Source organism: Ascaphus truei, chromosome 4 (genome assembly GCF_040206685.1).
Source record: "Ascaphus truei isolate aAscTru1 chromosome 4, aAscTru1.hap1, whole genome shotgun sequence".
In the NCBI taxonomy this organism is placed as follows: Eukaryota; Metazoa; Chordata; class Amphibia; order Anura; family Ascaphidae; genus Ascaphus; species Ascaphus truei.
Genome location: NC_134486.1, coordinates 110988996 through 111005457, shown reverse-complemented (window position 1 = coordinate 111005457; position 16462 = coordinate 110988996). Strand labels below are relative to the sequence as shown.

Below are 16462 nucleotides of genomic sequence, written 5' to 3'. Positions count from 1 at the left end.
GAGATGACGGCATAGCTCTCTGTTGGCCTGTGGGACATTTTAGCAGCCATTGTGAAAACCCACACAGGTTCAGCTCCGAAGACCCTGTGCTTTAATCCTATAAAAAAAAACGCATAGATGGGCCTGCGTCTTTGGAAACAGACATTATCCAAGCACAGTAAGACATCTCTTGAAGCAGAAATTCCCCACTAAGAGGATTAAAAAAATAACTTCTCAAATGTAATAAAATGGGCAATAAAGTAACCATTTTCTTTTTGTTTCATGTGTTAAAATAAAAAGCATGTTTATTTTTTTTTAGGAGGGGGTCAGTGTAATTAAAGATAGTATCTGGAAATGTTTTCCACTTTCTCTTTGATTTATGTTGGCAGCATCATCAGATTAAACAAAACTACAAATGGGAAAATAGGTCTGGATCAAAGCATTTGATTACCAAGTAAAACATTTATTTCAAAAATACTTTTTTTGCCCCCTCACTTATACATATAAACCTTCCATTGGCTTTCTTTGGTATTAGTAGAGACTTGTCCCTCTTGACAGTCAGCAGCCTCCAGGAAAAAGTGTAACTTGAATATTACATATTGTATATGAAAAGGAAAACAAATTCATATGAACCAAAACAACTTTGACAAATGATGTGCATTAATGTATCCTGGATTTCTTAACACGGTCAACATTTGAGACTGTTGAAATGGCCCAAAAGGCCAAATCGGCCCTAAATGGAGCGGACATATACGCTGGATGCTGTACACTACAAATAGAATATGCCAGGGTAAGTCATGATCCGAATGTCTGTATATTGTTTCCTTGTAATTGGTTTGGCACTGACTTTAATTTAACTCTACACAGCCTACACGACTCAACGTCATTCAAAACGACAATGATAGTTGGGATTACAGCAAGCCCAACTTAAACAGCCGAGGTAAGATTTCTTCTCTTTGTCTGTACGATTTTGCTATTTTTAGCTTTTAGGCAATCTGTGATAATAGATGACATAAAACATTGCATCTGTTTTCTCTAGTTGTCTTTTGGTTAAAGCCTTGTTGCAAAATCCTGATCATGTCGGGATAATTGCTCTTTACGCCTGAACATTAGTAGCCAATTCCGTGGTGAGTTGGCCTAATTCCAGAAGGAACCCACACTTGCAGACATGCTTGCAGTACCAAGGACTTGCTTTTCTCCAAGCAGCTTTTTCCCTCCTCTCTTTCTCCTTCTCTGAGGGGGAGGAATTTCATTCCTAAACTATAAACTCGCACACTGCATCAACGGAAAAGACTTTGTTCCAACACATTAAAGCTGGACAAGGCACTCAGAAGTCTAGAGGAGGACTCCAGCAGGCTGACTCTATACAGTACCTCTTCATGCACCACATCACCTGCACAGCAAAACATCTCTCCGAAAGCCCTCCTAAAACCTCAGACTTGCAACTCACCTTGACTGCATTCAGCATGCATCATCATCACCACCACAGGCTCCCAAAGGAGGACAATCGAAAGCACTCCGCATATTTGCAAGGATTGAACATTGTTGAATACATTGTTATATTCTAGTTCATTGGAAGCGTCACCTGGATTTACAGACATTAATGGCAATAGTTAAATTCTTAAAGTGCAAACTGATCTTTTATTCAGACTGCAGAATGTTTCCTGTATAATTATATGAACCGTACGTTCATTTTATATCTAGAAAATCACTGCATTGTATTCAAGACAAGTGATTATAAAAGATGGTAGAATACACTATGTCCATGTTTAAAAACAAAGAAAATGTATATTTATTTAAGGCCCTAAATACAGTACTATTTTATATATCTGGTGCAGTATTATAAAACATCTCTAAAAACAAATAAGAGGAAGCTATTATATAGGCCGGCAAAAATATCAATATGTAAAACGACACTGCAAAGATATATATTCAAGAAAATATATAAAAAATATGCACAAGCTCTAAATGTTTAATATTAACAAAATAAGGGTAACGGCTTGGTCCGATAAAAACCAAACGAATCTGTATTTAAATTAGGAGCAGAATGAATAAACTAATTTATAGAAGTACCATGGGAAAAAATAAATGTAATTCTAACAATACTAATCCTTGGTTGCGCTGTGAGGTTTGTCATTTTAAATTATTGTAGACAGACTTTCACTTACAAGAGCCCTTGACTGAGAAGAATAAATACAGAAACACTATTGCATTGCTGCATTATGAATTGTTATTGTATAAGTACTTATTTAATCATAATCGTAATATTGTTATAGTTGATCATGCTTCAAAAATCTGTGCAGTGGTGAAACGATCAAGAATGCAATGCCTCTAAATATCAATAAAATATATACATATTTTACCATATTTGCTCCAGCAGAGATTAAACATGCTGCTTCCCGCCTCCCCCAGCTCGGTTAACGTGAAATTAGGTTAATTATCTTATTTATTCTGGAATCTTTGTTAACATCTAAAGATGACCATGATGTCACCAATAGAAAGCTACAATGTCTTCTCCTGATGGCATCATGGTTTTCTGTGGGCTGCTGGACTGATGCAGACCACAGAATTGAGGGGTGTCTGGATCCCTGAGCACTGTTTGAGCTCCTCAGGACTTAAATCCAACCCCCCCACCCCCACCCTCCAAAAGTCTGTTTCAGCTGGTAAAATACAGTGGCATGTGAAGTTAAAGAAACTACTGTACCTACCAGAGTATAATGCAATAATATTAAAGGATGACCTATAAGTTGAAGAAAATAATACATTTAATTGATTAGTTTGCACTTTATATACTTTCTTTGAGTACAGTGTGTTTACGTTTTATTATAAAATAAAACATAAAAAAGGATGATACAAAAAACCTTGAAACATAAACACTATTAAAGTCCGTTTCAGCTGCTAAAATACAGTGGCATTTGGAGTTAAAGAAACTACCTACCAGTGTGTAATACAATAATATATTTCTTTTAAAGTTGATAAATACATTTAATAGGTAAGTTTGCACTTTAAATATTTTCTTAAGAGTACAGTGTTTTTACTTTTTATTATATAATAAAACATATAAAAGAGTTACATAGCATTGGTGTTAGTTTGATTAAATATTATTGTATACGTTAAATAATTAGACTCCTCATTGTAAGGGTCGCATTGAGTTCACGTGGGGCACATTTTTGCTTGTAACAAGCTAACAAGGAGTTGCTGTATTGGTTGCAAAGTTCTGCCATGTTATGTTTAGCTGAGAAATATCTGCAATAGGTCAGCAGGTTGCTTCATCACATCCCTCCCTATGAACCTTTTCCAAATTGGTTTTAAGCATTTCAAATCAGAGAGCGTGACCATGATCTGCCCCATTCCTCAATTCTGTTTCACATGAGCTGTAAATCTGATATTGGCATAACCAGCCTAGTACATCTCTTCCTTGGTTCGCTTTACATTGTTTCTGTAACCTGGTAAATGATGAAAATAAAGGCTGTGGGGGGTTGTTAGTGTAGCATGTGGCCTAGAAAGAAATGTGCCGTCTTTGTGTGGGTTTTTGCATGTATCCTGCTCTGCAGACGAATGTGTAGTTATATTTCCACATTGTTCATTGTGTTATAACTGATTTGTGAAACCGTGTAATACAGGTTGTTATTCGCTTATGCTGAAACCTCTTGAAAGGAGACCTCTTTGAAAATGTGTTGCTGGTCAAGCTAATAGTAGGATTCAGGTACTGTTTAAAAAAAAAAAAAAAAAAAAAAAGCTCTACTCTTTTAACATCTTAAACTGTAATTCCTAATGTATAGTGTAAATTGTAGCCTTGTGTGATGTTTAATACTGTTATTGTCCTGTGCTATACTATGAAAGCCTTGCCTTCCTTATTCCTTTGGTAAAAGTTTGATTATTATGTGAACCTCTTCCATGTTCCCATGTATGAGTTTGATGCACTGTTATATAGTAACATGGTTTTCTTGGGGGGGACCTTATGGATGTTGGGTCTATTTACAAATTTCAACCCTTTTAGTGCGTGAAGAGCAGTGCAAATCCTCCAGCGCTGAAAATGCTTATCGGATCCATTAAAATATAATAATAATCTCTGTATACTCTCCTCCAACATGTTCTCTATCTTGCTTTGATTGCAGCCTTGATTAATGTTGTTTGGGAGAAGCACATGGATTTTCCTGCTTCCCAATGAGTCCGGAAATATATTTAAGGATAAGTCCTCTATTTTTCTTTTACTTTTAATGGGGGTTTTTTTTTTAACTTCTAAATTTCAGACAGAGGCCAAGGCCGTCCGAGGCAAGCCCTCTTAGGAGACCACCCTTCTTCCTACAGATATGATGGTTATGGTAAGTCAATAAGGCCCTGATGAAGGTTCCGCATCACAGAAATGTGTTGCAGTGTACTCTGCAAGATACTGAGCTGCCTGCGCCTGTGTTCATCATTTCTACTGTGCAACATCGACTTCTGTCTTGAGCCAGAACGCACACATTTCATATCACTTTGCATCTCATCTCCATTCATTGTAGCCTTTTTTTGCCCAGAGTTTTGTATGGTGGCCTAAACACCCCTTGGCCTAACGCTAATTACCTACCTGGAGGCCGGAGCGACCAGCGGCTTAAAGTCTCTCGGCAGCAAGCCGGCAGCTCAAAGTCTGTGGTAAAACTGCCGAGTCCACTTGTCCTCAATTATTAGCAATTATTCCTCAATTCATCCGCTCTGTAACGAGTCTAACAGGAAGCTTTCTGAGGGCAATCTGGATTAAAGGAGCAGGGTGTCAGGTTAGCAACACTTGTGATAATCAATGACACAGTTCTGCAAAAGCTGCAATGCAATTGTTACTGCAGTAATGAGTCTTCCATGAGTCTGCTTTCCCTTTGTGCAAGGCCAGAAAATTGAAATGTCACAGACTATTGTAAGCATACTGCTATTGTTTTAATTACATAGTCACTGGAGGTGGCATACAAGGAATGTCATACGCTTTCTAGCAACCTAATGTCCTCCCCAACTATTTAATTTGCCGAAATGTGTCCCTTGTACCGACAGTATGTAAGAAGGAGCGACTCGGTGAGTAAAGACACTGACTGGCACTGAGTTTGAAGCACGGGAACCGGGTTCAATTCCTGGTGTCTCCTTGTGACCATGGGAAAGTCACCTTATCTCCCTGTGCCTCAGGCACCAAAAACATAGATCGTAAACTCCCCGGGGCAGGGACCTGTGCCTGCAAAATGGCTCTGTAAAGCGCTATACAAGAACATGCTATTATTATTATTATTTACATTGGGAACATTTATTTCTGTTAATTTGCAGACTATTTAGCTCAAATTTAGTTGAACTGTTTTCAATCCAACTACATAGCATTCTGGCAATCCCACCAAATTTGAATGCACACGCACACTTGCGCACACACAGACACACATTTTACAGTATTTGAACCTGTAACGCTTGTGCTCACCACGAACAAGGTGGGACCCCTGTACTGAGGTGGGAAAGTATGAAACTGTGCACCCACAGCAGCGTAGCCGGGTCTGGATTGGAGAGATCGGGTTAGTTCAGATACTTGCCAGGGACAGAGCCAGTGGGATGGTCGGAGTCCTTTGTGCCGCGGTCGGGGGTTGGAGCCAGGAGATTGGTAGAGTGTCCGTAAGTCGTGATCAGGGATGGAGAGGTGCGGGTAGTCAGAGGCAAGCCGGGGTCGTTATCCAGATGGGGTCCTATAATCAAGCCGGGTCGGTACACAAGAAAGCAACAGAGAGACAGCAACAAGGCAAGGCACAGCAAACGCAGGAACACAAGGCTACACAGGTTTATGCTCAGCAAGGTGAAAGGGAAAGTATTTTATGTAAACTGGAACCAATAAGGCTGGGGGCCGAGCGGAGGCGCGGCCTCTGTGGAGGCAGGGAAAGGCTGCAGGAGACAAGTGGGCATTTAGGAACTTGCCACGCTGCTGGGGAGCGGTGCACGGCGTCACGTGTGACAGACGCGCGACGCGACCGGGGGGCAGAGCCTAGCTCCGTGGCGCGGAGTGAAGAGCTGCGGGTGCGCGTGCACTCTGAAACAGAGCGGGTAAGGAGGGAACACGCCGCAGAGGACGTGTTCCCCGATTCCTTACAGAACCAAAGGGTTCGCTGTAGCTGAACCGAACTATTTTACAATTTGCGCACCCTACCTTGCTCTCCTGATCCTTTGTTTTCATTGCCAGTGTCCTTGGTCATCCAATAGGAAGCCGTAACATAATCAGTTGCGACTTCCTATTGGCCCGCCGTCCCAGGACAGGTGGAAATAACACGCAAAAAACTATCTGGTGAAATGGGGTGTTCTGCAGAACTGAGAATAGCTCTGTTATTAATCTATATATCTATATCGGTTTAAGAAGCAGCAGCCTCATTGAACGTATATCTGCCAATGTAAAAGGGATCTCCATCCTGGCAGCACCCTCCTTCCCCAGATCGTTTCCCCCTTCCTCTTGATCTCTGATTATCAATGAAGGCTGTATTTATAATGAACTTATTTTTACATTTCCTTTAAACAACTTTGAATTTGTAACAAATGTTCAAACTACCTGCCAAATGTTTTTATATTAATTTAAAAATGGAATGTCTTATTTTCATACTGAACAGATCTTTGCCATGATAGTGATGTTTTCTTAAGATTGTTATCGTGAGAAATGTTATTGCCCAAGCTTAATGTAAGGGAAAGGTTAAGTCTTGCACACCTTAAATGTTGGAATATCAGCAATATACTTGCGTTTTGAGGTACCGGTGCTCCGTGGTTCAGGGAAATAACCTGTCTGGTGTGATTTCTGAGTATATCAAAGCAAGTAGAACCAGGGCCCTTCGTATTTGCAGAAAATAAATGTATTCTTTTAGTGGCACACTGTGAAGCGCTATGTACATTAATGGCGCTATATAAATAAAGACATACAATACAATACACAATGTTTCGAATTGCACAGAGTTCTTTATCAAGTGACTGGCAGCCAGTCACGTGATAAAGAACTCTGTGCAGTTCCAAACGAAGTGCCCTGGATTGTCTACTTGCTTTGCCTAAGCTTAGCCATGCTTCATTCTATTATAGGAATCACAAATTGAAAGGTGTTGTGTGTACACCTTGTGGGTTGTCTGCATTTGCATCCACAAACGCTGTCTATTCAGTTGCTTTTTAGACCTTACAAAGATGCAGCTGTGTCCTATTTAGATGGTTTTTATTCTTCCTTTGTATTGAAAAATAAAAAAACTTACTCCATTTTTCATTAGTCATTGGAATTACGAGGGAAATCTAGTAATTTTAAGAATGTGTGGTTGTACCTCCATACCACTCTATGTAAACTGCTCTTACATCTGCAGAAATACTTCTCATGCAGCCACATAAATAAGAACTAAGCTGGTTTTATTTATTTTGTGAATCTTTGAGGTAGACAAAGTTGAAATGTGTAATGTATTAAAATTATAAGCTTTTAACTGCACTAAATCACAAATAAGCATAGGCTTCATTTATTTAACCCCTTCAGGGCACTTTCACATACAGTACTTCACAAAGTTTAGTCCATAGGACAATAAGAAATTGCATGTATTCAGCGTACCTGTTAAACAGAGTTTACCTTGATGAGGATGGCAGACTTGAATCATGTTTTGATTAAAAAAAATGTAACCAAACGTGTCCTTTGTTACACGGACTTGAGTATTAAATGTAAAAATGTCACATTTTAGCCCAATTGGTAGGAGCGCAGGAATTGTTTTGTTTTTCCATTAAAATTATAATATTTAAAAATATAAGTACAATGTGTTCTAATCTACCTTTGTTTAGACCGTTTCCCGATTTTTACCATGGATATATTTACTCTGTAATAACATAGACCAGAGGAGGACACTTAATTGTAGCAATAACCAAGATTTGTCTCTCTCTAGGAAGGAATGGATCTTTGTTGCCATTACCAAATCAGCACAGGGTGAGATCTGGAGATACCCCCGAGTTGGTGTCTTATCCTCTGCCCCAAACCTCCTCCTACATGCAAGGGGGATCTCCTGATGGCTCGGTGGCCATGGTTAGCACCTTGCATCAGGAAAAGATGAACTGCTCCAGAGTTTTCAACCTTTTCAGCTTGTACGGCAACGTTGAAAAGGTAAACCAGAAACAATGCATCAAGGATTTTGCAGACAGGAGATGTTCCCCTCCTTTTAGTATTGGTTGGATGTCTGGATTCTTTACAGGTTGTGCAACATCTTGTTGTGCCAATATAAAACATGATCAAGGTGAAGGGACTTAACCCATAATATCAATATTGGTCCAGAAAGGCTATAACCTCTTCACTGCCCTTGGGGTGTTTATAAATGTCCTGCATTTCCCTGAGTAGCAATATTACCTCTGATCACTAAATGGGATCTAAGTATTTACTTTATTTTAAAAAGTTATCGGTTCTTTCTAAGATAAGGAGCTAAACTCCTCCCTCTAAACTTCAAATCTCCCAGGCAGATGGCCTTCTATTTTACAAGCTGTCGCAGAAATATGGGGTGACCTCTAACTGACATTGGTATTTACCCTCTCTCATTTCGAATTTCCCCATATTTGTAAGAATAAAACTATGCCCGGGGGAGAGGGAAAGTGCTCACTACTCTGGCCCAGAATCATTGTGTCTGTCATAGAAAAGGGCATTCTGCGCAGTCAGCCTTTGTATGGTGGTGCAAAGTACCACAGGCGGCCTCAGGTTGTTTACTTCCAGAGAATAGAAGCTGTCTGGGATCGTCCTTGTTTAGTTAACGTAATTACATGAGAAAATAGCAGTGTCAAAATCTGTCTAATGTTACTTTGGCACCCACCACCATTTCTCATATAAAAACATGGCCTAAATAAAATAAATGCATTGGGGGTTATATTTTCCTAAAGTAGACAAAATGATGGGATATTTGGTGGTTATGTCCCATTCGCATAAAATATGTATAGCCACATTACATACGGCTTTGTAAAGAATTAAAAAAAAAAAATCCAAAATGTTTTCAATATTAATAGGATTGAGAAGTTACTAATGTGCATTTTGGAATACCGCCAAATAAGTGTAGCTGCTGAATAAAATGGTGAATGAGTTACTAGGGCACACCACAACTGACACACATCATTGTTTAAAATATTTATTGCAAAAATCTTAATTCCCTTGGCTGCGCACAGGTGGGAAACTGCTTTGGCAGTGACTGCGTTACAATCCTCTGTCACCAGAGCGGGGTTTTAGTATTCTATTTATATTTTAGCTATAACTTCATCTTGTGTTTGTGTAACTACAGATAAAGTTTATGAAGACCATTCCAGGCACAGCCCTCGTGGAGATGAGTGATGAGTATTCTGTTAAAAGAGCAGTCGCACATTTAAATGAAGTGAAGATTTTTGGAAAGAGACTGAATGTATGGTAAGAAAGACATTGAATACATACAGTACAGAGTTTGTGATGTCATTACTGGGGAAATCCCTTCCATGGCAAGTAGACAGTGAATACAATTCCTGCTTAATAGATGTAAGAATGTAATTCTTATTTATATATGTAATAGAATGCAGCAGAGTATTATAACATTAGTCCAACACAGACGTGATTAATAAATACATTCAAGGAATCAAAAAATATATTTTTTGTTTTAATCCTATTGGAGGTTGCTATAGGGTATCCCAGTGTTCCCCATTTTTTTGTTAAAGCATTGGAACCAGTGAGGGTCCTCAAAAGCCAAACAGTGTGAATTTTAGCTCCAACCTCCCTGCTATTATGTATGTGCTGGAGCTGGGGTGCGTGAGATTTTCTGGGGGTGGGAGGGGGCGTGGCGCTTACAGAGGACCTGCGCTCTTCCCTACAAGATTCAAATTAAATGCCAGGGAAGCACGCAAAGCCTTTGCAACTCCCTCTTACCTGTTCTCAGCCGGCTACTGGGGACGTGTCGTCATGACAACGCACCGTCAAATGGCAATGCGTTGCCGACGTCAAATGCCAATGCGTTGCCGACGTCAAATGCCACCGGAGAGAAGGTAAGAAGGGGGGGGAGTAGGCAGGGGGACGCAAAGAAAAATCTTTGCGCACCTCTGTGCTACAGGGCCCTCCGGTTCCAATGCTCTATCTGTATCCACCAGTGACCACCACAGATACTGAAAAATTGATACATAAATAATGGCAAGCCAACCTATAACCTTGAGACCTCGCTGTCGCTTTTAGTAATGCTGAAATGACAGAGGGAGAACTGTAAACAATTAAGTGACATAGTAGTTGGGACAGAAAGTACATAGTCTCCTGCTTCCAGGACATACTTCTAAAACGTGTTTATTGCATTGTTACATGCCGAGTATAAATGAACAGATCGAACAGGGGCCTAGGCTATTGCTAAATAACCATTTCACCTCTGTTTCCTGATCGTAAATCTCATACATGTCAAGGGTACCAACCCTGTTTTCCCATCTATAATTTCAGCGTGTCTAGGCAGCACTCTGTTGTCCCAAGCCAGATTTTTGACCTGAAGGACGGTACAAGCAGTTACAAGGATTTTGGCATGAGCAGCAAGAATAGATTTACCAGTACTGTCCAGACCTTCAAGAATAAAATCCAGCCACCATCTAGCGTTCTGCATTATTACAATGTCCCCTCGTGCCTGGAAGAAGAGAACTTCCAGAAGGTAATGAGAATAAACTACCTACTATAAGTTTCTGTGTTTTTGCTCAGTGGTGTGGCCATGTACAAATATGAATTTTTGTGCTGCAGACAAATGTGATGAAAGTGGGGGGGGGGGATGTTGCTTATTAGCCTCGATGATGGACAAAACGTTGGTACTTGAATGCCGTTAGGAATAAAGTAGGTAGACTGTATGAATCTGCAATGAGCTGGAACTTTATATAGTGCACCTAAGTCTGCAAGTGTAAGTCAGAAAGATGCAGATATTTGGATTTTAAAGCAAGATATCTTTAAATCTATATGTAGTACACAGTCAGACCTATATAACAGATTTCAAAATCTCTACACAGAATAGCTGCATTGTTCCCCATTTTATATTATTTGCATACCACAGTTGCACCATGTCCTAATAAACTCATAAGCTTCGACCCAATGACTTCCAACCTAAAGAAGGGAGGCTCAGCTCCCAGAAGTTAATGAAAGCTCCTCGCATATGTAGATAGAGCTAGTATTTTGCACCGGTTTAGTATTCTGAAAACCCATTAAGGAGGGACTAGATTTACTGTGGCTTCTCATTTTATACAAATGTATTGTGATAATACATGCAGTTTAATTTTAGCATCTAAAAAGTTAATTCTCTTTATAACGTGGTGCACCAAACAAAATCCTCCGCTAAGGCCACTTTAAATCTAATTTTCTGCTACTCCCGTAGCCAACAAGCTACTAAAAAGCATATGTTTTAGACCAGTGTTTTTCAACCGGGGTTCCTATGATCCCTTGAGCTTTTCAGGGCTCCCTACAAGGTTCCCTGTAATTTTCAGATAATTTGAAAATTGTACCAAATACAGAAGAATTTACAATGCATCTGATCTCGGACGCACTATTAGAGTGGGTTTGGGTTCCTTACAATGTATCTGATCTCAGACGCGCTATTAGAGAGGGTTGGGGGTCCTGATGTGGTCACAATACATGTGATCTCGGACGCACTATTCAGTTGTTTGGGAGTTCCTTACAATGCATCTGATTTCAGACACGCTATTAGAGAGGGATGGGGTTCCTTACAATGTATCTGATCTCAGACACGCTATTAGAGAGGGTTGGGGTTCCTTACAATGCATCTGATCTCAGACGCGCTATTAGAGAGGGTTGGGGTTCCTTACAATGCATCTGATCTCAGACGCGCTATTAGAGAGGGTTGGGGTTCCTTACAATGCATCTGATCTCAGACGCGCTATTAGAGAGGGTTGGGGTTCCTTACAATGCATCTGATCTCAGACGCGCTATTAGAGAGGGTTGGGGTTCCTTACAATGCATCTGATCTCAGACGCGCTATTAGAGAGCGTTGGGGTTCCTTACAATGTATCTTATCTCAGACGCGCTATTAGAGAGGGTTGGGGTTCCACAGAATTATACTATATAATTATAGGGTTCCTTAACTAAAAAAAGTTGAACACTACTGACAGTTGAAATGCGCAACATTAATCCTATTGCTTTACATAATACTGTAGCTGGCTCATTCAAAAGAGGAGTCGCACTATGGGCTAATATCTTATAATAGCAGTGCTATGTTGTTCAATGTGGCAAATGCTTTTGTCCAAACAAATCAGTCCAGTATTTAAAAACATTTTTGAAAGTGGTCTTAATTTGTACATTGAGATTTGCTGCCGTTTTGTTTCAGTTGGTTATATGACATAAAGTAGCATGAATAAATCAAATTATGTTGGGATAGAGGGTGAAGATCACCTGTTACCTACCTCCCTCAGTCAGCAAATAAGTTAAACTCTCAGCTTTTACATCTACGTAAAAATCTTTAAAATGCATATACAGTACGTGTTAATATTTTTTTTTAATTAAATTGCCAATATTTAACCGTTACACCCGTCACTGATATTAGGTCACTTTAATGCTACGTGTCGCTGCATATTTAACATGTCTTCTCTAACAGGATTTCTTCTTGTTACTTTTAGCTCTGTGAAGACCACACTGTTCCCATGTTTATCAATTTCAAGGTGTTTGATCCAAAAGGTTAGTACAACTTTTTAGATTTCTAGTTATGATTAGAAGTTTTGTATAATAATTTCTTACCATCTTCACCCTCTCGTTTCCTCCAGCCTCTTCTAAAACAATCTCTGGCCTGATTGAATGGGAAACAAAGACTGAAGCGGTAGAAGCCCTCACAGTATTGAATCACTACCAGATAAGAGTACCTAGTAAGTTTTGGTTGTTGTAAGCAGCGGTCACTGTACTAGTTGATAGAATTAGACCAAATTGTTTCAGATTCATAACGTGGCCTTTCCAAAAATAATGTAATCATAGCTTTTAAGAGATTTTGCTACTGTATCACGCTATAAGGGTACCCACTTCTTGCTTAATAAAAAAGGGGTGCCCTCGCATATAGGATCCCTTTAGTTGATGTCTTTCAGGAATCTCATTAACGTGAAGCACTGTCACCTGGCATGGGAAATCCACACCAGTAACCATAACTAGCATCAACACTCTAAATTTTTGATGAGTGGAACATTCTTGAGGCATGTTTGAGGGCTAACTATAAAACAATGCTGCAGTTACTTGATCAAAAGTGCAATCCTCGATACACTAATAAAATACCCTCCACACTCGAAAGTTCCTCTGGAAATCAAGAACATGGAAAAATAGAATCTTATGACACAGAAAATCCAGTCTGATGTCACTACCTTTATTTGGAAAGGAGCAGATCTGTCGGGGTCCCCATCTCTGGAGCGTGAGAAGGGTCCTTAGACATGTGTGAGACCCAGTCTCGTCTCCACAGCAGGGTATCTAGCACCAGCGTAGAGTGCAGTTATAGTGCTGAGGGAATTAGGACTGTCAATGTAAGATTAACCTCATACTGTATGAGACCAAGCCCTAATGTGTGAGACTTCACAAGGCTGAGGGAAAGCAACAATAAAAGTGACCAGCAGTGAATTATGGGATATAAAATGATCAACTAAAACTACCAGCTCATAGACCAAAGTATATAAATAATTATAAATGGGAGGTGCATACATGGGCTGGGGTACAGACAGAAACAAAAAAGAAAATACTAAGGTATTAACTATAAAGAAATCCACTTTGTTGCACACCACCAGATAATGAATGACAACAAATAACTTTATTAATCAATAGGTTACATAAAACATATCACTGTACAAGGAGAACAGTAATTAAAATATACAGTGTGTAGGTGTAACTTACTATTGTTATAGTAACTGCTGGGCCACATTTATCTATGTGGTTGGGACATATACCATCGTTATTGTCCAATCATCTTGGTCTTCTTACCCTGGTATTTTTTCAGCCAGTTACAGTAAGAAGCATAGATGGAAGTTACACCTACACGCTGTATATTTGAATTACTGTTCTCCTTGTGCAGTGATATATGTTTTATGTGACCTATTGGTTAATAAAGTTATTTGTTGTCATTCATTATTTATTATTTGGTGGTGTGCAACAAAGTGGATTTCTTTATAGATAATACCTTTAGTAGTTTATTTTTTGTTTCTGACTGTTTTAGATTTGTATCATACTTTTGAGCGGTGTCAGATAATCTAAATACAAATCTGAAGGATTTAAAAAAAAAAAAAAATTTTTCTCGAGTTAAAGGGAGAAAAGATTTGTAGTTGTGGTTATGAACAATTTAAGGTTGTTGTAATCTGTATACACTCATTCATTTATTTTTTAACTTTTCCCAACCCTCACCTCTGTTAATGTCATAGTCTCTCCTACTTCCATTTTTTCACAATTGAAGAAAAAAAAATTCCATATAATCATTTTTCCTCATTTTAGCTTAATTTCCTTCTCACTTTCTTTTCCATCTCATTTTTTTTTTCTCCCCAGTGCTGTAATTTGGTTTTTATTTCCTCTTCCCCCTTCTTTCCCATCCATTACTTCATCTCCTCCCATTCTTGTAAAATATCATCCAAATTGAGGGTAAAGTGCTTTCAAATTTATTATCTGACTCCTCTTCTGGAACACGCGCACATTATATTTGTGCCATGTAATACACCTAGCGGGAAAGAGGGAATTTTGTTTCGAATAAGCAGAGTTTAGAAGTTGTGAATTTTACTGCACTTTATCCTCTGATTATTTACATTTAAGGTACATTATTTAGATTTAAGGTACTTGCCCTTGACTCGTGTGGAGAGCTGACATGCCTTTTAAATCTATTCTAAACAACATGAATATCTTGTCAGAGCAGCAGAAAAAGTAATGTGTATAGTAATGACAATTTTGATTATGTTCCCCATCATGGTGTGATACAAAACTAATGTCTGCTTTCCATTTGTTCACAGGCAGCTCCTACCCTTACACATTGAAGCTTTCCTTCTCCACCTCACGCCACCTGTAAAGGCGTAGGAGAGGGGACTGCAAGCGCAAACCCCTTTTACATTTTGTAGATTTCACAATGTGCAAGTGTAACAATGCCTTGTTTTTATTATACAATGGATACCAGTCACTACTGTAGGTTTTTGTTTCTCCCTCGTCATACCTCCTCCTTCCACCCCTCTCAGGCGAGTGAGGATTTTTTTTTTGTAATGCTGTGTTAAAGAACGTTGTACAAATGAGCGTTAACTTGTAGAATATCTGTTAATAAGCGCAAGCAATGCAATTGTGGAGTGGATTATTACATTTAAATACCATAGATTTATGTAAGTGAATTTCTTATGAAAACCCTGTGGCCGAAAATTATTTAACCTAATTTGAAGTCCGTCTTCCAATGCCTTCAGGCACCAATGGGATAGCTTATTGGGGGGGGACACTGTAAGACATGGGTGCTCAGACTTTACTCACCTACTAGGATGAGGCCGGCAAAAGAATATCCTAACCTTTTCTAACCACCACTGTACACCAATATATTTTCATTATTTTAAAGAAAACCAAAATGTGCTTAATTTTTAACATTTATTAAATATCACGCAATTAGAGAGACTGATATTTATCCGAGTCATTTATAAATATGTTGAATGTTAAAAAAATAAATTAAAAAATAAAAAAATAAATTAAAAAATAAAAAGAAGTCTAACAGTGGGTTGGTGCTTTTTCTTTGAGTATTCCAAACTCTTGGGTAACAGACTGTTATTTTAATAACAGTTAAAAAGTTTAAAACCTAATACCGGAACCGACGCTGAGGAGATAAAGGGGAGGAACTCCTTTCCTTGTCTCCCTTCCCCCCCCCCCCTCCCTTCTTACCCTTTCCTCTCCCCCCCCCTCTCTCTTCCTCTATTCCTTTTCACCCCTTTCAAGTAATAAAGCACTCAAAGACTATGAAGGTAGCTGCCTCCCGATTGGAGGCCCAGAAGTATTTAAATGTTCTAAAATTAAGATGGAGTGAGTTTATGTTGACTTTATTGAAATATCTTAAGACCTTATGTCCAAAATATATATTTAAATATCAAAAAAGATAGTTCTATAGTTTGGATGTAATCTATGTACATTGTTCTTCCTGTTTCAATGTCTTGATGTGATACCACAAAAAAACAATAAAAACGTTTGGGGGGGAAAAAAAAGTTTAAAGGGAAAAATCCCACTCATAAGCCTTTTAACTGTTATTGAAATAATTGGCACCATTTGAAGTGCTCTGCTGTGCTTTTCTAACCCTATACTATACATATCATCTTTATTAATGCAAAATACATTATGGGATAAAATCTTTTGTTATTACATAAATAAAAAAAGATGCTTTGTGGGGAGCTGGGGCAAGAGACACAGGAATTGGGGGAGGGGTCGTGGTGAAGAGCTTGGCATTGCTAGTACAATCAAACAGAGGTGCACTGGGGGTGGGAGAAGCACAAGACGACTCACAGTTGGGGAACACGGGGGCAGTCACAGAAGGGTCACAAGACCAGAGTAGTT

General features: G+C 39.0%; 1 protein-coding gene across 4 annotated transcripts in view; it reads left to right on the top strand.

Moving 5' to 3' along the window:
- LOC142493022 (heterogeneous nuclear ribonucleoprotein L-like) overlaps positions 1 to 15175 on the top strand; it is a 34527-nt gene extending 19352 nt beyond the window's left edge. For 3 of the 4 annotated variants that reach the window (XM_075596411.1, XM_075596408.1, XM_075596410.1), the window contains 9 exons: positions 675 to 769; positions 847 to 919; positions 4233 to 4304; positions 7863 to 8077; positions 9231 to 9352; positions 10394 to 10595; positions 12559 to 12616; positions 12703 to 12801; positions 14902 to 15175. In XM_075596411.1, coding sequence (XP_075452526.1) covers positions 675 to 769; positions 847 to 919; positions 4233 to 4304; positions 7863 to 8077; positions 9231 to 9352; positions 10394 to 10595; positions 12559 to 12616; positions 12703 to 12801; positions 14902 to 14957 — 992 coding nt within the window. In that variant the 3' untranslated portion in view covers positions 14958 to 15175. The remainder of the gene's footprint in view (positions 1 to 674; positions 770 to 846; positions 920 to 4232; positions 4305 to 7862; positions 8078 to 9230; positions 9353 to 10393; positions 10596 to 12558; positions 12617 to 12702; positions 12802 to 14901) is intronic. The other variant, XM_075596409.1, reaches the window with a different exon arrangement.
- Positions 15176 to 16462: the final 1287 nt, after the last annotated feature.